At 47.2% G+C, this 21913-nt stretch overlaps 1 protein-coding gene across 3 annotated transcripts in view; it reads left to right on the top strand.

Moving 5' to 3' along the window:
• FYN (FYN proto-oncogene, Src family tyrosine kinase) overlaps positions 1–21913 on the top strand; it is a 210720-nt gene that overhangs the window by 132218 nt on the left and 56589 nt on the right. For all 3 annotated transcript variants that reach the window (XM_055330828.1, XM_055330827.1, XM_055330826.1), the window contains one exon: positions 21594–21851. In XM_055330828.1, coding sequence (XP_055186803.1) covers positions 21605–21851 — 247 coding nt within the window. In that variant the 5' untranslated portion in view covers positions 21594–21604. The remainder of the gene's footprint in view (positions 1–21593; positions 21852–21913) is intronic.

Below are 21913 nucleotides of genomic sequence, written 5' to 3'. Positions count from 1 at the left end.
ATCTGGCTAAGGGGGAAGAGATGTGGAAGGGAGAGGCGTAGAAGAGGAGGCCAGAGAGATAGGCAGGAGCCAGGACAGGGACGGCTGTAGAGTTTAAATTTATTCTGCATATAATAGTAAACTACACTAAGACTAGGAGAAACTTGGAAGGAAAAAAGATCACAAAAGATTGCTACATAGAAGATGGATTGTAGAAGGCAAGAATGGAAACAGGAGAAGCAGATTCGTATTTCCGCCTAGTGTTTTGCAACTTGCATGTTTCCCTTGACTTTAACATGAACATCTTTTAGGATTATTAAGTTCTGCTGCACTATTATTTTTAATGGCTATAATTTGAAGACTTTTTGAGTCTGTTAGTTGGTTTCCTGTAATTATATAACTGGCATCCCCTGGTCATTTAACATCTTTAGTTGATATATTTTTACTTGGCTGGGGGGCCAGAGGGAAGCAAGTGAGGCACTCTCCTGGGGTGCATCATTTAAAGGCACCCAAAAAATCCTCAGTAATCAAGAGAAATAATATATTAATGCTCTTTTTTTAATCCCAATTACCAAGCCTTCTGGCATCTCTTTATTTTGCTCCCAGGGCAGTTGCCTTGCCCACTTTATCCTAGGCCTGGCCCTTGCACTTTTATACAAGAAAAACATAAGAAAGTAATTATTTGTCTCTGGGCTTGATTCTTCTTTTACTTACCCTCTTACAGAATCATATCATTAACTTAATTGTTAGCTGCATGTTAACCGTGCATCTTCCCATCACCATCTTCATTCTTAAGCAATTAGAAAACACACATACACAACAGGTTATGGGTTTAGACCCATATTCTTCATTTACAGGTATGTGGGGGCACAGATGTCTTAAGCACCCTATATTCCCCTGACTGATGGATGGCTATGATCAAGTATCTGCTCCCCTGTCCTGCTCAGTTGCCCTGGGGGTTATACTGAGGAGGTCTACATGGCTCCTGTGTGGAAGTCACCTAGGAACGCACAGGGTGTCTAACTAGCCTCACCGTATAGTTCCAGCAGTGGCCAGTCGTTCCCTCCTTTCTGCTCAGACTTTTTAATTCTCTCCACCTCAGGAAAACTGGAGAGCCAAAAAAAAAAAAAAAAAAAGTTAAAGTTGGAGGCTTTTTCTATTTAAACAGAAAAGAGAAACTCGCCAGAATCCAAAAGAAAAAGCCCTTCGAGTAACTAAATAAGTCTTCCATTTACATGTTGGTGTCTTTCTCTGCATCACCCCAACACTTGGTCTTCATGTAGAAGTTGAGGCTCTTTTCAGCAAATAATTAAAGACAAAGGTGAGATCTTTGTATATATAGAAGCAGTCGCCCTCCCACTCCCCAACCACAGGGCCTGTGTGCTTGTGGCACTGTCGACCTTGGATACTCAGACCTCTATCCCACGGCTGGTGTCAGCCACACATGTTCCAGGCAGCCCGTCATACCACGGAGCGAGGGCCCCCATTGACACTCTGGAGCTTCTCCAGGCTCCATCAAGCAAACTGTCTTTCTCTGCTGTCATTTACTCCTTTTCGTTACTGAATGCAGTGAGCCTATTTTCAGCAAACAAATAAGTGTTGAGCATATGGGTCAGTGGGTAGATGGTTAGCAGGAATGATTATCATCAGTAAAGCCAAAAGTCCAAAAACTGTCAACCCAAAATGTTGCAAAGTCGTATCCCTCTAGACCACCCAGTTCAAAGGCTCAGTGTCTGATGTGTCTAATGTGGTTGGAAGAGTCCCCTGCTCTTACCCCAGCACAGGTAAAGGAGAAGACCCAGGTGACCTTGCTCAAATGCCTTTGAGATGGGGGGGCCATTCCCAGCATCTGGTGCCTGATTGAATCCAGCCCCCCCACGGGCCTGTGGAAGACCCAGAGCACGAGGGAAGGTCCTGCGTTCTGGTGACAGGAGCTCTATGGGCATGGACAGTGTAATGGGAAGGGCTGATGACACTTCACGGAGCCACCGAAGCCATCTGTGAGGAATCAGAATGTGGCTGCCCCGAGCCCACCTGTTCCTTAGTCCCTTTGAGCTTTCCGATCGTATCAGGCCAACGGGACTATGCTAGAAGGGCCAGGGCTTTCTGAACTGTCTCCTTGTGGCTTTGAGGAAGTAGTGGAGCTAAATATAACTCCTTCTGCCTGAGACCCATTTGCTTTTCTCTGGGTCATCAGTCATCGGAGTACAGCTTCTGAGAAATCTGTGCTTTGAACATTAGTATTTATGTGAAAATTAGCTTAGTAGATGCAAAAATGCTGTCTGACAGGAGTGCTGGCGTTTTAGTGACCCCTGAAATGAGCCCTTTGGTGGTGTGATTCATACTGAGACTTTTAGCCCCAGAGTTACACTAGAAGCTCCTTTCCTTTCTCTGTAAGACCAAACAACCCTCCATCCCCACCTTCCAACTGACACATGAGCAATGTGGCTGTCGTACAAACGTCCTGGTTCCTTTTGAAAACTCTAAGGCAGTGGATTCTTTCCTGAGTCGAAACCAAATGAAGACTTAGACAGAAATGCAGCTCTCCCCCTTCTTTATTTTCTTTTCTTATTGTCTTTTCATTTTTATCAGGATAATTCATTTTGTTTGTCTCCTCAGCTAAACTCACAAAATGCTTTGACTGATCCATAGCGATGAGTTTGGCAGTGTAGCCGGACACCAGTAATGGCAGATGGGCGCTCCTCCTGGGCAGCCGGGACGTCACTGGATGTCATTTGTGCCTGGGGTAGAAAGGCCAGCCATAACCCCAGGAGCACCCCCAGCTCCAGCAGTGCCTGCGCCCTTTACATACCTTACATGCCCGTGCCTATTAAACCTGCAGTGTACTGAGCACCTGCTCTGTGGCCAGTTAATGGTCTAGACGTTACCTACTAATTTGATCCATATGAAGCTGATGTTTCCTTTTTTTCAGGTCAAAGATGCTCCAGGAACAAACTTCCTATTAGTAATTAATAGTAGAATGTCTATTCTTCTAAACACCGGCATAATACCCATTTTACGGGGGAAAAAGCCAGAGTACTTTTAGTCACCTACTCAAGGTATAAATTCTAACCCTCCATCATGGCTTTTCTACCCTCTGACACCCGAAGGCAATGAGAAAGGAAGGAAGGAGGAAAAAAAAGGGGGGGAGAATTAGAAGGCAACCCATTTTAGGACTGAAGGAGTGCATTTGAAGCCATTAAAAGAAAAATCACTCCTGTCTCTCTCCTACATGCCCAAATAATGAGCTGCCTGGCAGGGGCCTCTCTTGAGACGTTTGGCTGGGCAGGCACAGGCTGCTGCAGCGGGGACCACAGCAGCCTCCAGTGAGAGACGAAGCCTGCCAGAGCCGTGGGAACAAGGCCGAGTCGCACAGAGATGGGCTCTGCGTGGCCTCCCTGAAATCCAACCCAGACTCCATTTGTGTTTAGATCACATCAGCATCTTGATTTCCTCCCAACATAACATCATCATCTCCCACACATATTGCATCTCGCCGGAACACCCACATTATTAGGAGTTAATAATGATTTAAAACTAAACAAATTGCCGGGGCACCTGGGAGGCTCAGCGGTTGAGCGCCTGCCATCGGCCCAGGGCGTGACCCCGGGGTCCCGGGATCGAGTTCCGCATCGGGCTCCCTGGGTGAAACCTGCTTCTCCCTCTGCCTGGGTCTCTGCCTCTGTCTCTCTCTGTGTGTGTCTCATGAAAAAATAAAATCTTAAAGATAAAATAATAAAATAAAACATCTTTTAAAAAATAAAGAAATTGCCTCCACCCTCGGTACGCCCCTGAGGCTGAATAACAACAGGGCAGGTTTCAGGTGCCTGGTAGAATCTGTAAAGCTTTCGACGACACCTTGCAGATTTTTTTAAGCCTAAAAGAGCGATAGCCACGTGGCTATCGGCGCTTTGCCCCAGGGATCTATCAGTCTCAACATAGGAAGCTTACGGGCTTGGACAAACGGAGGGAGGTCATCTGGCCAAGCCACGCACTTTCCCCATTTGTTCGCCAGAGATGGGGTGGGGGGGGCGGGCAGTGGAAGCCACTCTGGGCATCAGGAGGAGAAATGAGCATAAGAGAGGGTGACAGGGACCACCCTGCACGGCCTCCCCGAGGGAGACCAGACAGGGCAGTGGGAAGGTGGAGGGCGACCTCACACCGGAAGGCATGAGGCTGCTTTCACTTCTTTAGAAGAAGTTCCTGATCTCCCTTTCTAGTCACTGTCACTTGGAAGTACGTACTCAAAGCCAGGTTGCACCGGCGCTGTACGTAGGTCGGCCTCAGTAGGCCAAGAATCTCACACATGGGCCCCCAACCCCGCCCCCCAAGAGGCTTGCATGAGGAAGAAGACCCACGGCTCTTCCCCAGGGCTCAGCCTTCAGCCTTGTCTCCTGCAGCCTCACCTAGAGGTTTCTTCTCACCCCTGGCACGGAACAGCACCTGCAGAGCAGCACCCTGCCTGGGGAGGGGGTTGCGTTGAAGACGAGGATGCCGGGCATGCTGACTCCAAGCTCCTCCCCAGACGAGGTGGAGTTTGCATGAGGGGCACACAAGCCCAACCTCGCCTGGGCAGCCAGGGCTGAGAGAGGAGGAAGAGGAAATGACGGGAACTTTCCCAGCTCCTCAGGCCGGCTCTCTCTGGCCAGGGAGCAGCACCCCCGGCATAGTTACCTCGCAGGCTGGTGCCTTTCCCATCACACTTCTCCAGTGAGCTTCCCTGTGGCCGTAACCACAGGCCTTGGAGGGGACCCAGCTCCAAAGATAGATCTGAGCTGGTGGTGTAAGCCCTCAACCCCGGGCCCTTGCCGGGAAGTAAGGCCCACATGCCTCTGGAACTGGGAAAAATACGGACTCCCGGCTCTCCCTCAGACCCGCGGGGACACGCGTCCTCTGGCTCACGTAGGCATGTGTCTTTAGGATTTCCGCCTAGGAGTGGAACTGTGACTCAAAGGCCAGATGCATCTTCATCTTCACTAAATAATATAACATTGTTTTTGCGAAGTAATCCTAGCAGTTTACATCCCACCGGCAGTGTTTTAGGGAGCCCGTTATTCCACATTTTTACCAGTACTTCGTATCATCAGACTGAAAAATCTGTCGATGGCATCACTTCTCTGTGCTAGGATTACAATGGAGAAACGAAGGGGCACGGTTTGGGGTAGGTTTGGTTTGGTTTGGTTTGGTTTGGTTTGGTTTAAAAATAAGTGATATTTTGTTACCTGACCTAAATGAGAATACAGAAATGCTCTGATCCCCCAAAAAAGTGATGAATTTTGTTTGTTTGGCCACGGGAAACAGAGCCAAAAGTAAAAAAGAGAAATTTAGTTGAGGCATTATTTTAGGCTGAAGGAGAGTCCGATGTTTGAGGCACAAAAGAAATAATGGGGAAAAAAAATGGAAAGGGAGATTAACCAGCCAGCATATTAGGACAGACACAGATTTAAAACAGTTGAGATATGGTTAAGAAAAAAAACAAGCTTAGGGGCGCCTGGGTGGCTCAGTGGGTTAAGCATCTGCCGTTGGCTCAGGTCATGATCTCAGGGTCCTGGGATTGAGCCCTGTGTCAGGTTCCCAACTCAGCGAGGAGCCTGCTTCTCCCTCTCCCTCTGCATGCTGCTCCCCTTGCTCATGCATGTTCTCTCTCACTCTCTCACTCACTCGCTCTCTCAAACACATAAATTAAAAAAAAAAAAAAGCAATTTAGTAAACAGCTTAGTGGGTTTGGGAAGGCAGGAATTGGTACCAATGATCAATTTTCTATAAGAGATACAGAGATCCAGTAACTTTTAGCAACATTTTTAAATCTTAGCGATGAAACCTGTGTAGAAAGTGCAAATCTTGAGAAGCAAGTTGCGTAGGGAATTAAGAGGGGTCTTGGTGGAGCGGGCATTCGGAGAATGTGTGTCCAGATTAAAGATGAACCCTGGCAGAAACCAAGGGTGTGCAGGCTGGTATAACCGCGGGACCTTTTGTCCTCCCTCCCCGCTGCCTGGGCTGATGATCAGCATGTCAGGTCGGCCTTTGTCAAAACAGAATTATGGCAGAGCTGGTGCCCAGGCTCAGTGCAAGTACGTACCGTTGTCACTCGCCCAGTCAGCTGGGGTCGCATGGAACCAGGACTGGGACACAGCAGGAGGCCATACTTGGGTCACTGTCACCTGGAGTCTGTAGGGCTGTTGCACAGGAACCTGGCCTGGGCGCTGGGGACAACAGGCCAGCTCTGCCTGGTGCTGCTGCTCGGAGCTGCTGACCGGTGACTCTTGCTGGTGGATGGGCAGTCTCCGTCCCCTGACTGTGGTGGTGAGCTTGTAGATGTGAGCAGAGCTGTCATAGCCAAAATATAAGCCATCGTCTTCTGACATCAGCCTAAAAAAAAAAAAAAGTGTCCATATTACATATTCCATGCAAAACTAAGACGTAACCGCCGCTTCTGCCAAAGCCGTTGCTATTTGGCTTGGTGCAACAAACCGTCCGTGGTTGGAGGGGGACCTCACACGGACCTGCACCTCTACCCCTAGCCCCTTCAGCAGGCTCCCCTTGCGGACATCGGAGGTCATCAGTCCGTTGTTGCGCAGTAGCTGTTACGTGCCCTTCTGAGTGGACACGTGTCATCTTTTTCCAGATGCCGTGCATCGCAGGTGTCCATCTGTCTCTATTGTTGTCTGTCCTTGTCACACTTAGGCAACCGTCTACCCAGCTGCACATCTCCCCCTCCTGCCAGCCCTAAAAGATCTCGGGCTTCTCTTAGCGACAGGCGTCTCTGAACATGTCACTTAACGTGGTCCCATAGTAAACCGGCTCGGCTGCAGGACGGTTTTAGATCTGCATTCTCGCAGCAAAAGCTACAGTGTCGCGTGGTCGGGGGTGATTCATGAGGTAGGAAGCAGGCAGAGATGGGAGCTAGAAATGGGTCGTTTGCCCAGCTGAAGAAGTCACGTCTTACTCAGATGCACCGTCCACCCGCGTGCGGGCTTCTCCCACTCTCGGCTTCCGTGCTTCTCCTCTCCCGGCCCCATTCCAGTACGTGTCTATCACGACCCAGTCCCTCTCCCGCTTAATCCTGAGCATCGTCTAGTTAGTGTGTAAGTCCTTCAGCCCTATTAGCACACGTTTAAGATTATGTCTTAGACTCAACTGTGGGTTGCAATCCAGCGCGGCCTAGCTGGGGGGCTTTAGGCACGTAACTTGCGCCCCTACCCTTGTCCCCTCATCTGTAAGAAGCTGCCAGTGAGAATAATGCCCAGTTCACAAGGCTGTTGATGGATCAGAGGAGATCGTTTGCTTATCACGCACAGCACAGCTTCAGGGACTCTAGTGACCACTCAGTAAAGTGGACGTGTCGTTGTTTGTGATCTGGCCTCATTTCCAGCCACCTTCCCAGCTGCTTCTATCCATTGCGTTGAATTACCAGCTCCTTCTTGAGCGGGAGCCTGGTGCCTTCACTCGTAGAGCCTTGCAAGAGGCCGGGCACACGTTTCAGTGCTCTGGAAACGCAGAAACAAATCCCGTAAGCCACATGGAACTGTGTCATACCCCACGTCTGTGCTCTCGTGCACGGTGCCACCCTCTCCCCACCTGGACCAGGTACCTCACAGTTGCCAGCCTGGATCAATTCAGGTCCCTCGGTGCTCCCTCCCCAACCCAAGTCCAGATTTGACTGTCTCCCTCCAAAGGAGCGATAAGCGCCTTGCGGGCAGGGTCTTGTTTACTTGAGTCCATAGCCACAGCCCTCTGTGCAGTGCCTGTCACACACGATCAATATTGTTTGCTGCATAAAGGCTGGCGGTAGGGCTGGATGTAAATAAGAAGAGAGATGAAAATGTACGGAAAGTGAAACCATCAAAAACTAGTGATTTGTCACTATGGTGATTCCTGAGTAACTCTTGTTTTGGGGGAGGGTGGGGGAAGTTTCTTTGTTCTGTGTAACCCCCTCACCTCCAGCAACTCAGGAGAACAGCTATACCTGGCAATCCCAGGAAGGTCTTAGAGAGAATCGGGGCCTCCCTGTGAGGAGGGGGCCGTAGGTCAGGACCAGAGCCTATCTCGAATACCTGAGCTGGTGGTGCCGTGTCGTGAGCCGTCCTTCACTTGAGCAGCAGAGGGAAGTGGAGGGGATGGTTGGGTCTTCTGAAAACCACATGAGAAAGAGCATTTTAAACCATCGTGCAAAAAGAATAAAAGCTGTAGGGCATAGCCATGCCCAGTTCTTATCATGTCATAAAAACTCTCACGATATGCCACGCTCCAGGCCATGGCCATGGCCGAGGGACAGCAGAGCATTCACAGCCACACCTGACCACTTAGGTCACTCCGTAGGTCCTCAGGATCAATAACGTTCATCTAGGGCTGCGGAGAGTGGAGACCCCTGGGCCTGTTCACAGACTCAGTTCTGCTCAAATGTGTACAGGAGGGCTGGGCTCCTTCAGGAATGTTGGGCCTGGTATAAGAGCTCCTTCTTGAGGCCTGTTGCTGGACCGAGAAGGAAACAGGCCTCCACGGTGTCAGGGAATATGCTCCGGACCACGGGGCACCTCACAGCCTTGCCCCAGGCTCTGAAACTGCTCCCACGCCTTCTCTAATCCAGGAGCCCGGTACTCCAGGACTGAAGTGTCCTGGGGACTTCGGAGCCAGCCCTAAGCTGGACCGCTGTAAAGAGAAGAACACTGAAAGAGCACGTTCAGCCCTAGTGCAAAACATAAAATATCGGTGGGACACAGCAATGCCCAGCTCCTGTCACACCATTAAATTTCTCATCCTGGGTTCCTTTCAAAAAGAATGATGAGAATGGCGAGGAGCGAAGCATGCTCCTCAAAAGGAAACACGGGGCCGTAGGAAGAGGATGTGATCGCATTAGACATGGACCCGGGTCCCACTGACTGGGTAACCCCAGGCAAGTCAACCTGAACTCTGTGAGCCCGAGATTCCTTAACTGTGAAGTACCCTTCCGAGGTGGTTCGGAAAATTAAGTGAGATGCCGTACACGAAGTGCCAAGCACAAGGTAAGTTTTCAATAAATGGTAGCCATCGTTACGGCTTGTGGCCGCTATCCGACTAACCCGCTTTCACGTGAGTTTAACTGTTGGTATCGAAGGAGGTTAGAAGCTATGGCGGAGAAAGAAACCAAGTAAGTGAGCAGTGGAGCCACCTTCGACCTCTGTGCCAGATTTCCTTCCTTCTTGTGTTAGGGCACAGGCTGCCTGTTAGAACAAAAAGACCCGGCCCGCTCCGCCCTACAAACATCCGGTGGCTCCCACGAGATGGGCACCCTTGCCTCTCGTGCTGGGTCCGAGACCACAGCTCTGAGGCCGATGAGCAGCCGTGCTCCGCAAGACCATCTGGGGCTCAGGTTCCCCTGTGCTGCCGTTCAGCCATCCGCTGTTGAGTTGCCACCCTCTGCCTGCGTGAGGCCAACTCACCGGCAGCACGTCCACTTTCCAGCCCACAGGCAGTGGGAAGGAGGCTGGAGAGCACCCCACTCCCTTTTAGAAGACCCAGGGGTTGAACACATCAGCTCCATTCTCAACCCGTTGACCAGAATTTGCCTTGGCCAAGCCCAGCTGCAGGGGAGTGCGAAAGCGGAGTTTGCAGGTGCCTGGCCATGGGGTCGCTGCCGAGGGAGGGGGTGGGCTGTGGCACAGCGAGCACTCGGCCGCACCCTTCTCCTCACCCCCCCACCCAGGCCCCTTCTCAGTGTGCGGAGTTGGGCCTCAAGGCTGCGTGTCCCTTGCCCCTCGGGCCACGGGCCGCCGTATCCGGTACCAGAAGCTGCCAGGGGACCATCTGGGCCGTCTTCTCTACGGACATAAACCCCAAGCTCACCTACTGCTCAAGACGAGGCTCTGAAAAGCACGCTCTGCCGCTTCCGCGCGCCCAGTGGGAGGCCGCCGTTGGATTGCTTTATGGGAAACGTTATAAGCCATGGTGTCTACACGACGTATGCTGGTATGGAAACCACACCTTTCCTTTTCAGATTTGTTGACAGCAGCCTGGCAGGATTTCTCTCTGGTGCCAAGTAGGTCATCAGCCAGTGGTCTCGTCACACGTGTTCCTCCCACAGAGTGGCCACAGCCCGGGGCCGGGGAAGCACCGCTGCCTACCCTCGGCGGGTGCACGTTCCCTTCCTCTTACTTGTTACCTCCCGCTGCTAATCTCCTCATGTCTCTGTGGGCACCCGGCTTGCAGGCTTGCTTTCATGGGCGCAGACCTCTTGTGAAAGCCTCTGACGCAACCACCGCATCGTCAGGTGAGCAGAGTCATCTGAGGGGAAGGCAGAGACAGTCTCGCTCCCTTTAGGCGCGGGGGCCGTAGGAGGAGGCTGGCTAGAGCCCCGCCGGCCTCTGTTTCCTTTGTTCCCATCCTCACTGTCCCTGTTGTTCCTCGTCCCAGGAAAGGCCTAGAGTTAGGGGCACCTCTGCAGGCCGACTTTATCAGCATTCACACCAAAGCAGCTGCCAAGAAGCTTTGAAATTCTAGACCCCTGCAAGGGATGCAAAAGTTACAGCTTGGAGTGTTGCACGTTCCTTGCAACTTTAGAAAGCGCCAACATAAAGATCCAGGGGAGGGGGGACAGGGCTCCATGTCGGTCTTCAAAGAAAAGACATCTGCCTCAGTGCCAAAAACACAACGCAAGTGGCTTCACAACCAAATTCTCAGGACGGTGGATTTTGATGCGCTCCGACTCCATAACCAGACAAGTCATCAGTGGAAAGGGGGTCTTCCGGGGACATGAACACAAACATGAGCTCGGGGCAAAAAAAAAAAAAAAAAAAAAGAAAAAGAAAAGGAAAAGTAAAATTTCCTTATTCAAAGTCCATTCTGTTTCTTCAAAGGAGTAGAGCCTCTCGACTGGAACTGATGAATTAAAGGGAAAAAGAATTCACTGTTTTCTGAAAGGATGAGGCCACTTTTGCAGAATCATCTGGCGAGAAACCTCCACAGAGACTAGAAAGATTGGCAGAGAGGGTCTTTGTTTGGCCTTGGAGAGTGAACCTCCTTCGCGTTCACTCTCCACATTGGCGGGCAGGGGGCATTGATGACGCCTGTTCACACAGCTGCATTGTGCTAATGTGCTTTCTTGTGGCTCCGCCAGGTGACACCCTGACCCTTGGGCCCTCGGCCAGTTCAGCCCAGAAAGCCAGGCTCTGCCACTGTGGCCCAGATGTGACACTGACTCTCCTGTTTCCTTTGGCCGGTTCGTGAAAGGAAGCCTACATTTTTATTTTTGTTTTCCTCTGGTTGTTTTTATATAATGGGACCGAGGAGAGTAGAAAGATACTTGACCAAGTACCAACATTAATTAGGAAGAAGCATCTTTGTTGAATCCTAGATGTTTTTGAAAAATTTTAGGCCACATGAACCAGCGTTGGTTACTATTCTGTGCCCTGCTTGGAAAACACCAAATTCTAAGGACTGGGGAGTTCTAGTCAAAGTCCAAAGCCAAACCATCAAAATGCCAGGCTGAATGTCCCAACAGGAAAGAGTGAGGGTAACAAGAGGAAAATGCAGAATTTTTCTGCCTGCCTCCCTGAGCAAGTCGTCTTGTGTCCACCAACAGCAAGCATCCAGAGAACAAATGTGTTTTGCTTCATTCTCCCCACCTAGAGCCATGCCCGCGTGTGGTCTTCAGGCCCTCACTCACCGAGAGGTCCTGCAGGCACCTTAATAACCAGAACTCCTTGGTGGTATTCCAACGCTGACTTGTTCAGAGCACGATCATACTGACTTCATTGGGTTTCCCCAGGTACCTAGGAGCTTGGGACCTGAAGGCTCTCAAGAACCCACTAATCTAGCCACCCCACTTCTGGTTCTGGTATCCCAGATTCTACTCCTTGCCACCTGCGTGGTCCTCTGAGTAGATTGTACGCCGTGGCTTTGCTTAATCTGTGCCCTCAATTAGATGTTCATGGCCGCACATCTGTGTACATTCACCACCCCACCGCCAGCACTGCTCCCTCACTGCCCCTTTCCCAGCACAGATGTTATGAAGACTCACTCAGAAACTTCTCTGCCCTAGGGGCGCCTGGGTGGCTCAGTTGGCTAAGCAGACGACTGTCAACTTAGGTTCAGGTCATGACCTCAGGGTCCTGGGATCGGGCCCTGCATCGGGCTCTACACTCAGCGGGGAGTCTGCTTGAGGATTCTGTACCTGCATCCCCCCCCCACAATAAATACATTAATTTAAAAGTAAAATAGAAGAGGAAATCTGTTCTTCGGTACCTTTCACCTTTCAAACCTTCCAGGAGGAGAGGTTGCTTCTTAATAGACGTTAGAATCAGTCAGTCTCACTCTCAACCTCTCGTTAATGTTTCAGTTCACAAAGCATACTTCATCCATGTGTGGTTATATACTTATATACAAATTATATCAGCAACTGATGAAATTAAAGAGATCTTTCCTATTAAAAAATGCTTTATTATAAAAATTGTGCTTTCTTAGTATAGAAAAGCTGAGGGGAAAAAAAATCAGAAGAAAGAATAGTCACACGTGGTGTTATCCTGCCACACACCACCAACAAGCATCTTGGTATCTTTCCCTCCAAACAGTTTTTTTAAGGCATTTGTCATATAGTCACAATCATGTGATCCTTCTTACTATGATATGAGCATTTTTCCATTTTACTAATAATTTTCCATAAGCATAAGTGTTAATTTCTGTCTTACTTTACTTGATGGGCACGCCTTACCATTCATATATATATATGAACAATAGGAAGCCATCATCTTCTTATTAAATAATAAGCAAGTTTTCTAACTTTCAAACTATAAGTAATGTATCATAGGATGTCTTCATGTGTCATTTTTCAGAAAGCGTTTTTTCAGCACAGATTCACAAAGAGCAGGCCTATTTTTAAGGGTTTTTTTTATATATAATATTGTCAGATTGGTTCTTGAAAAGGTTATACACTAATTCCTTGTCTTCTGTCAGCGATATATGAGACTAGGCATTTCAGGTCACTATTGTCAGACTTCCTTTTGAAATTTGGTTAATCTGAGAGGTGAAAGTCTCTCATTAGTCTACATTGTGCTTCTTTGATTACTACTGAAGGTAACATTTTCCCAGAAGTTTCACAAGTCCTGTTTTCCTTTCTTTGAATTACCAACTAACATGCCTTCCCATTTACCTAATCATAGTGGGTTTTTTTAATCTATATACATTCCTTACATATTAAAATATTAACCCAAGAAAATTGAAAGCATATGTTCACATAAAAGCTTATGCATGAATGTTCATAGCAGCATTACTTCATACAGCCAAGAAGTGGCAACAATCCAAATGTCGATCAACTGATGATCGGTAAAAAACTAGTGGTATATCCATACAACGGAATGTTTTCAGCCATGAAAAGGAATGAAGTACTGATTCATGCTACAGTATGAATGAACCTTGAAAACCATGTGCCAGCTGAAAGAAGCCGGTCACCGAAGGCCCCATATTATATGATTGCATTCGTATGAAATGTGTCCAAAAAGGCAAATCCGTGAAGACATAAAACCATTGATTGTCAGGAGTGAAGCTGAGAGGGGAATGAGAAGTAACTGCTTAATGAGTTCAGGTTCCTTTTGGGGGTAATGAAAATGTCCTAGAGATTAGATATGGCAAGGGTTTCCTTTGTATATTAAGCATACAGGTTAATACATCATGCATATGTAATATGTAGATATATTAAAATATATTTAAAAACCACCGAACTGTATACTTTAAGAGGGTGGATTTTATGGTATGTGAATTACATATCAATAAAAATAAGATAAAAATTCAAACTAGTAACCACAAAAGAACTTTTTTCTTCCCAAACGGGTGGGAGAAGACCTGAAAAACTTCACAATCTGTGCTCTCTTTCTGAACCCTTTGACATAGAGACGCTTAAAACATATCTTTATTTTTTTTTTAATTAACATTTTGCTCTTGTCTTAACTCTGGGATCTGAAGCGAAGTGAATGTAAGAAGAAAATGTTCTTCCCTCCTTTTGGAGCCTTTCCACGGTTTGATGTTAAAACCTCATTTGGCCATTTGTGTTTGGGACTTGTTCCAGCTTCTCGTTGACTGCAGTGTTAAACCTCACCATTGGGGTCTAATGCTTCCATTTCTTTTTTTTATTAAGTGCTTTTGAATCTCCGGGCATTGGGGAATGGAAGGTTTTACAGAAGGGAAAGGAGAATACGCTACAGGGTGTGAGCCACTGTTTCTTGGCCTGGCCGTCATTTGAACAAGATAAGCCAGGGAGGTAGCCAAAAAATATTCTAGGTGCCAGGAATATGGTTTTTTTTTTCCTTAAAGTAATGTGACATTTGTGAGCATGATTTATAGTAGTTCAGCTCCTTCGCTGTGCAGTACGGAACAAGATCCATCCTTCTCACCCTCCAGAGGACCTTGCAGAGTCATGCACAAATGATCATCCAACAGCACCTCTTATTATTTCCAAAGCAAAGCTTTCATTTGATTTTTAAATAGGATCCGTTCTCCTACTATTGCATGTGGCCAGCATCTGCACTGTATATGTTCCTGCGTTGGCATCACCTCAAAGATGTGACGTGGTATTGCTTGTGGGGTGGGAGGGGGGCTCTCCCTCATGGGACTCCACCAAGAGTAGAGATCTGTTATTTTGTGCCTGGAGGAGGCATTGCTTGTGCTCTGTTTATACAGTAAATATGTTCCAGCAAGTTTTGCCTGTACAGCAAATCATGTTCAAAATGCAGTAGGCAAGGGAAACCAGTGCTCACTCCTTTGTGGTGTGTATAAACACTCACTGCATTAGGAGCTGTCAGGAGCTACGGTGCCATCGGTTCAAATGCTCATGGAGACCCTACACCACGTGAAGGAAGCCCGTGACTCACCACACGTGGCATGGTCCCCGAACCCTTACAGAGCCCACGGTCTTGGGGCAGGATGTGAATGCAGGGGAGTGAGGCCCAGTGCCTAATGTCAGGGTCCCCAGTAGTCATGCCCATGAAGCTGAGCTCTGTAGAACCAGGAGGCCATCCCCACAGGCCTCTCCCCCCCCCTCCTTTCACCACACACCCACACCCCTATGTGGACTAGCCAGGAGTCCACAGGGCAGGAAGCAACTCTGATCTACAGGCTCCGTGCACCAGCCATGGAATCAGTCTGTCCGCCTTCAGATCTCATCTCCACCCCTGACTGAGCTGTGGGCAAAGTCTCAAACCTCTCTGCTCCTCTGTTGTAAAACGAGGGGACATCATGATACCTCTGTCTTAGCATTGTCCTGAGAACCTAGTGAGACAGTATGTTCCAGTACATAGGATAGTGCCTGGCTTGCAGTGAGCCCTCATTGGACATTGGTCATCACCACCAAGATTGGAGCCTTCATCTCACTGCTGCCCATTCCACCAAAATAGGGATTAGTTTTCTCTTGCTGTGTCACAAATTACTACAGACATAGCAGCTTAAACAGCCCCCATCTCTTAGCGCACAGTTCTGAGCATCTGGGCCTGGTGTGGCTGACCTCTCTGCTCCCAAGGCTGTGTTGGCCAATAGCATTCTCATCTCAAGCCTCAAGGGAAGAATCCACCTCCAGGTTCCTGGCCCAGTTCAAGTCCTTACAGTTGTAGGGCTGAGGTCCCCGTTTCTTGGCTTCTTGCAGCCGGGAACTGTTCTCAGGCCCCAAAGGCCACCCGCATTTCTGGCCACATGGTCCCCTCTATCTGCAAAGCCAGCAGCGGAGAACATCCCTCCCCTTGAATGCCTCTTACATTTTGTTATCTACTTCTCCAGAGAGAGCCCAGTCCCTTTCAAAGGCTCACTTGATGAGGTCAGGTCCACCTGGGATAATTTCTCTCTGTTGATGTCAACCATGCCAAATAAAATAGCCTAATCGAGGGAGTGATTATCCCATCAGTCATGAGTCCTAGGGCTCACACAGGGCTTGTAGCACCAAGGGCAGGAATCTGGGGCACACCTTGGAGTTCTGCTGACCACACCACGTTTTTAGCAAGGCACATGCTTTCACTCCTTCCTTCCATTTGGCAGCAAAGAAGCAGAGTCCTGTGTATTCTTTTTTTATAGCCAGTCTGGGATTACTGGCTGGACCCCATACCAATGCTGTCTGTGCTTCAGGTCTCGGGTATTTACATGCCCAACATACCATCCCATCTGTGACCTTTTCCCTGCCTTGGGACCGTGGGGGAGTGTCTTTGCTCCCTCTAATAATGTCCTGCTTTTTCTCCAGCCTCCCCGGTCGGCACTGGCCCTTCTGCCCTGGGTGTCCTCAAAAGACAACACCACCTGTACTCTCTTGTGGGGTGTTAGGACCCAATGTCCTCCAAAGAGGAAAAGTCCCATCGTAAAGAATTGAAAGTGCTGGGAAATTTGGTTGACAGGTTCTGTGTCCCAGTGGCCATTGCCATCAACATGGCCCTCTTCTGTCTCTAAATGTCCTGCTTCCAGCAGTTATGTGGTGAAAACCAAAGTGAGCCTTCCCTAGACTTTCAAGGGATTCATTTTCTTGATGGAGAACATAGCAAGATACCGCAGGTTGATTCTTGTGGATGTTTCCAGTTTGACAAGGATTAAGAACCCCCTGCCGTGGCTCTTCTACCCAGAAGTCAAGGCCTTTGTGATGTGTTTCTGACACATCTCACCCTTTTGCCTCATGTAGTTACTATTGACCAGAAAAGGGTGGTGGTTGCTCATTAAACTACCGGTTTTTGCTGTGTTTCCCAAGGAGTGTATGAGACTGTGCAGTTGATCTACAATTCAGCTTTCAATTCTTTTTTCAACTGCCCCTATCTCAGTTGCTTTGTTTGGTTTCTAGGTTCCCTTGTTCCTTCACTTTTACTATGATTTGCACCCAGGTAAAGTGGAGAACAGCTAAAGGGAAGGTGAATGATACCACCAAGAAACATGCCACATCAGGGTACAATAAGAGTGTGGCTTTCTACCTGTCACTCTTCAAAGTCTGCGCTGTCAGCAGCAAGGATGGCAACCTATGCCTCAGGGCTCTCACTTCCCCACATCCACCTAGGTTGGTTTCCAAGACAAAAGTGCTCTCGCTGCTGAAATTAAAATTATTTGTTGTCACTTTCACCTTCCTTCCTCCTGCCATCCCTCCTCTGCCTGCAAGTTTATACGTTTCAAGAGAAGGTAATTTGCTTTTGCAGAAGACTGCCAGTGGCCTTTTCCCCCTCTTTGGTATCTGTTCTCTGAAATCTTTTTGGAAGTCCTGTGGCGTTAGGACCCGAGTGTATACAGGTGTTGCTTTAATGATTGGCATACGGGGAAATGGGAGCTTACCTTTTGTTTTATCTGTGTTTACTGTGCACCTAGGAGACTGGACTGTGGTCTGTGGCATGGGTGGAGGGAGTGTATGTTCAACCAGACTCATTCTGCATCAAAGCAGCCCATGCCCAGAGTCGTGGATAGATTCCATCTTTGATGGCAGCTTCAGTCGATCACTCGAGGGCTTATGTGAAGAAGGACTCTGAGGCCACACGTGGCATAGCACCAGAAAGTGCTGTGATGGGTTGATGATTGCCATGTTCACAGGAATAGGGTGTGGCAATTCTCGGATTCTCTCTGACAACTCTTCCCTGAGTTGCTTAATGCTGTTGGCACATATAAGATCCACAGGACTAAGGAAATTTCACGTGTCAGGTTTTCCTTGCGTAACAGAAAGAGCCCTTCAGTCTTGCCAAAGGATTGAAGACAGGGAAGGCTTCGTGGCTGTAATCCAGACACCTCAAGCACGGTCACAGGATCTTATTGGTCAAAGTGCTTGTCCACCAGCTTCTCTAGGCATAGCAGCATGCAGAGAAGGATGGTCATGAGTTCATGGTGTGTGATTTACTAGTCAGAGTAATTCCAAAGTCCCACTTCCGGAGTAGCATTATGCAGTGTTTCCCGGTGCCCCACGGATCTTGTGCAAGTACACTAGTACATTATACATTCATAATGGACCTACGGCATTGGCCATAAATGCCACACCACAGAACTGTATGTAATAAAGGATTTTTTTCTTTTTTAATTTTAACTCAAATGCTCAGAAGTTTGTCTCATGGCAAGGAATCTGAGGTCATGTTGAGTACAGCTCATAGAGTGTCTTCCTACTCTTCCATCAGGAAATGGTTAGTCTAACTGCCCCAAGTGGGAGGAAGAAGACCACAAGTTCTTACACAAATATTTTCATTGTGATCAACTTTTAATGTCTTGAGCCTGCATTTACTGATTTATTTCAGTGTCTTTATATTTGCAAACAAGGGGAAGAGAGGAAGCAAGACCTGTGCAGAAACCTCTTACTCGAAACTGCCAATGTGTAAAGTGGTAACAGAGCTATCCCTTCTACAAAAGAGGATTGTTTCCTCCAAAATTATTTTGACCAACTTTTGGTTTTTTGCATTTTAATCATTTAATAAATACGTATTGAGGTCTACAATATAGCATGCAACAATATTCTAGATAATAAAACAAAACCAAAAAATAATCCCTGCCATCAGGGAGCTTACCATTTGTTTCCTTTCGTTTTTTTTTTCATAGTTATATATGTGGTGTTAGTTGTTTATTTCCAGTGGTGATAGTTTTTCTTAGTGGATTGTGAAAGATTAGTTTTTTTCTTAGAGTGGTTTAGATATAAGGCCCTATTTTCAGTGGGGTTCTGATGTGTCATTTTTTGTTTTGTTTTGTTTTGTTTTGTTGGACTTGAAAGAGTAGTTTGTAATGAGAGTTCTCTTTGGTTTAGATTCTTTTCTCTGTGGAAAGGAACAAGCTTCTAGGGAAGAATCAGCATTTCTTATCAATTTTTAAATTGATACCTAGCCTACCTAGCCTGCCTGTTCTCCTAGGAAAGGCATCGTGAATTGCACATTGATCACACATATAAGGGAAACCGCTGTTACATACAATTTCAGAAATCTAGATATAAATTCTTTCTTTCTCCTCCATAAATCAGGATTTCACAACCTTGATGTTACTAACATTTGGAGTCAATTAGTTATTTGTCGTTGGAGGCTGTCCTGTTCATTGTAGAATGTTTAGCAGCATCCTTGGTCTCTACTAAGTACAGTAATACCTCTTATCCCTAAGTTTCAGCAACCAGAAGTGTCTCCAGACATTGCCTGTTATGTCCCTTTGTGGGGATGAGAAGAGTAAAGTTGACCCCCGCTGAGAATCGCCGATGTAAATGGTGTGATTCCGTGATTCGGGTCTCACACCTTCTAATTAGAGTAAGCCAGGGAAATCCCTGAAAAAAGTGCCTGGGACAAGAACTATCTCTGTCTGGCCTTTGTGGAAGCTCAAAGCAACTCTCTTCCATGAAAAAGTTAATATAAAGTGAGCAAGTTATTTATCAGTCTTGTGAAGCAATACCAACCACAAATGAAATTCCTTCAGTAAATCATGCCTTGGAGATAGTTTGCATTTCCTATTGGAAATTTGTTAAAATGGCATTCATCTACCATAAGTTAGAGAGCATGTTGGACCCAGTGTACTGTAAGTTAGTCTCAAGTGATTTATGCGTAAATGTGTTCCAGATTGGGTGATCTCAGCTCAAGCAGTAGGCGGCTCATTTCCAGACATTTCCATTCTCGGGAACTGCCATTGAATTCAATAAGTATTTATTGAAATGTGTAATGTAAGAGGACTTTAGAGCACTCTTATGCTGCTTTCATGTCCTTTTTCCCCAGAAAAGCAGTGCTCAGAACAGTGCCTGCCGCCAAGAAGAGTCTCTCTATCTGATGTGGCACTCCGCACTTTGGATCACAAAATACTCAGAAAAACTAAGATACTCAGAAAAACTGGCTCCCTCATTCTTCTCCACTACTGCAAGTCCCTTCTCTTCCTGTACCAGCTTTGCCCTCCCCAGTGAACACATGTAATTACACATGATGTCATGCATTTCTTATTTGATCCTTGGGTTTCATATAGGCCACTTTTCAGAGTTTTGGAAGCCCTTTCCCACCCATTGCATGTTCAGCCTACCTCCATCAACCCGACAGGGTATTACAGTCCAAAGTACGATCATTTAACCAACTTAACCTTGTATTTCTGAATTCTCCTTATTTGTCACAAATAGCAATAGTTTAAAAAATTCAGGATCAACCACTACTGTAAGTCACTGAGAGCAGGGTTGGTCTTGATGCAGAAAGAAAGCGTGAAAGAGAAACATACTAGGCTAGAGAATCTTCACTCATTTGACTGCTGTTTGTTGAGCACTTGTGCTTGCCAAGCTAGTACTAGCATTATAACTATGATAAAAGTGGACAGGGCACTGCTTTCCCAGATCCCACAGTCCACTGGGCAATGAGAGAAGTGGACAGACCATGTTTTAATATGGCACAATAGGTGGAAAATCAAGATGCCATGGGAGCACTTAGAAAGAGCATCACCCCAGCCTTGGAAGGAGGGTATGGGACCAGAGAAGGCTTCGTGGAGGAAGCAGTGTCTTACCTGGAACATGAAGGATATGTTGCACATCAGGAAAGAATGTTCGAGTCCAGGGAACATATAACCTTTAAGGAACTGAGGAGTTTGCATGTTTGTATAGTAGAGTGTGAGACAGGGAAAGTGAGAAGTAAAAAGGAAACAGCTAAGGTTGCTTCTCAGAACTGTGGCTAGAGCAAGTCAGTCATTGATGGTGGTGGCATTTCTAAGATGAGCATAGAAGTAGGTTTGGAGGAGGGTGGGGTGACAATGACCTGAGTTTTTAATCTACCACTAACTCTAGTTTGATTTTTTTTTAAATATTTTTGAAAGATGTCAAAAGCTAATGGAAATTTGGAAAGTTAATTAGCAGCTTTAAATGATTTTGTTACTGTAGGCTATCATGACATCCTGCAAATATGGTCGGACCTCTTAGTTTCTTCTGCCTATTTTATTTTATTTTATTTTATTTTTTTAGAGGAGGGAAGAGGCAAAGGGAGAGGGAAAGAAATGGAATCTTGAACAGAGTCCACGCCCAGCCCAGAACCCTATGTGGAACTGGATCTCACGACCCTGAGATCATGACCTGAGCCAAAGTCAAGAGTCAGACACTTAACCGACTGAGTCACCCAGGCACTCCTAATTTTATTTTTTCATCCAGCAGCTGTTTCTTAATATTGATACTTATCACCATCTTACTGCTTAAAATCTACCAGGAATGTGCCTGAAGAATGGGTAGCCTTGAAAAAAAAAGTATGGTGAGCTGTTTAGAGGGTGTATTCCGGCTTTTCCAACATTCCTCCACTTTCTTCCTTAGATTTTTTGTTGTTGCCATAATGGAGATTTTTATTCTAATATTGCATAGACTGACTTTCTAGAGCATACATTATTCTTTTAGATGACTAAAGAAAAGCATAATATGTAGTATTGGACTCTCTTTAAGCAGGTGTGTGATGTTAGAGGACTTTAAGGGGTGCAGGCCTCATCCAAGGCAATTGCTGCCTGGTAACCATACCCTGTGTGGTTCCCGACACCCAGAGCACATGGGGAGCAAATGTGATTGTCAAGTTAAAGGCCATGAGATTGCTTCTAACCATCAACCTAAGCCACTGCTTTCCCTCATGTCCCTTTCAGGCCTGAAATAGCCAGGCGTGAGCCTGACAAATGATTCCTCTTTAATCCAGCAACCCAGCAACTGAGGAGCATCCAAGTTCACATGCCTCCTTTTTTGTGTTCAACAGGAATTTAGATAATGGGCTGTGTGCAATGTAAGGATAAAGAAGCAACAAAACTGACAGAGGAGAGGGATGGCAGCCTGAACCAGAGCTCCGGGTACCGCTATGGCACAGACCCCACTCCTCAGCACTACCCCAGCTTCGGCGTGACCTCCATCCCAAACTACAACAACTTCCACGCGGCCGGAGGCCAAGGACTCACTGTCTTTGGGGGTGTGAACTCTTCATCTCATACCGGGACCTTGCGTACCAGGGGAGGAACGGGTAAGCATTAAGCCATTCTTAATTCTTTTGTCAATTGAACATTTGTGTTCTAGGCAGCTCCC

This window comes from Nyctereutes procyonoides, unplaced genomic scaffold (assembly GCF_905146905.1).
Source record: "Nyctereutes procyonoides isolate TBG_1078 unplaced genomic scaffold, NYPRO_anot_genome, whole genome shotgun sequence".
Taxonomy (NCBI): domain Eukaryota; kingdom Metazoa; phylum Chordata; class Mammalia; order Carnivora; family Canidae; genus Nyctereutes; species Nyctereutes procyonoides.
This window is presented reverse-complemented; position numbering and strand designations above follow the sequence as displayed.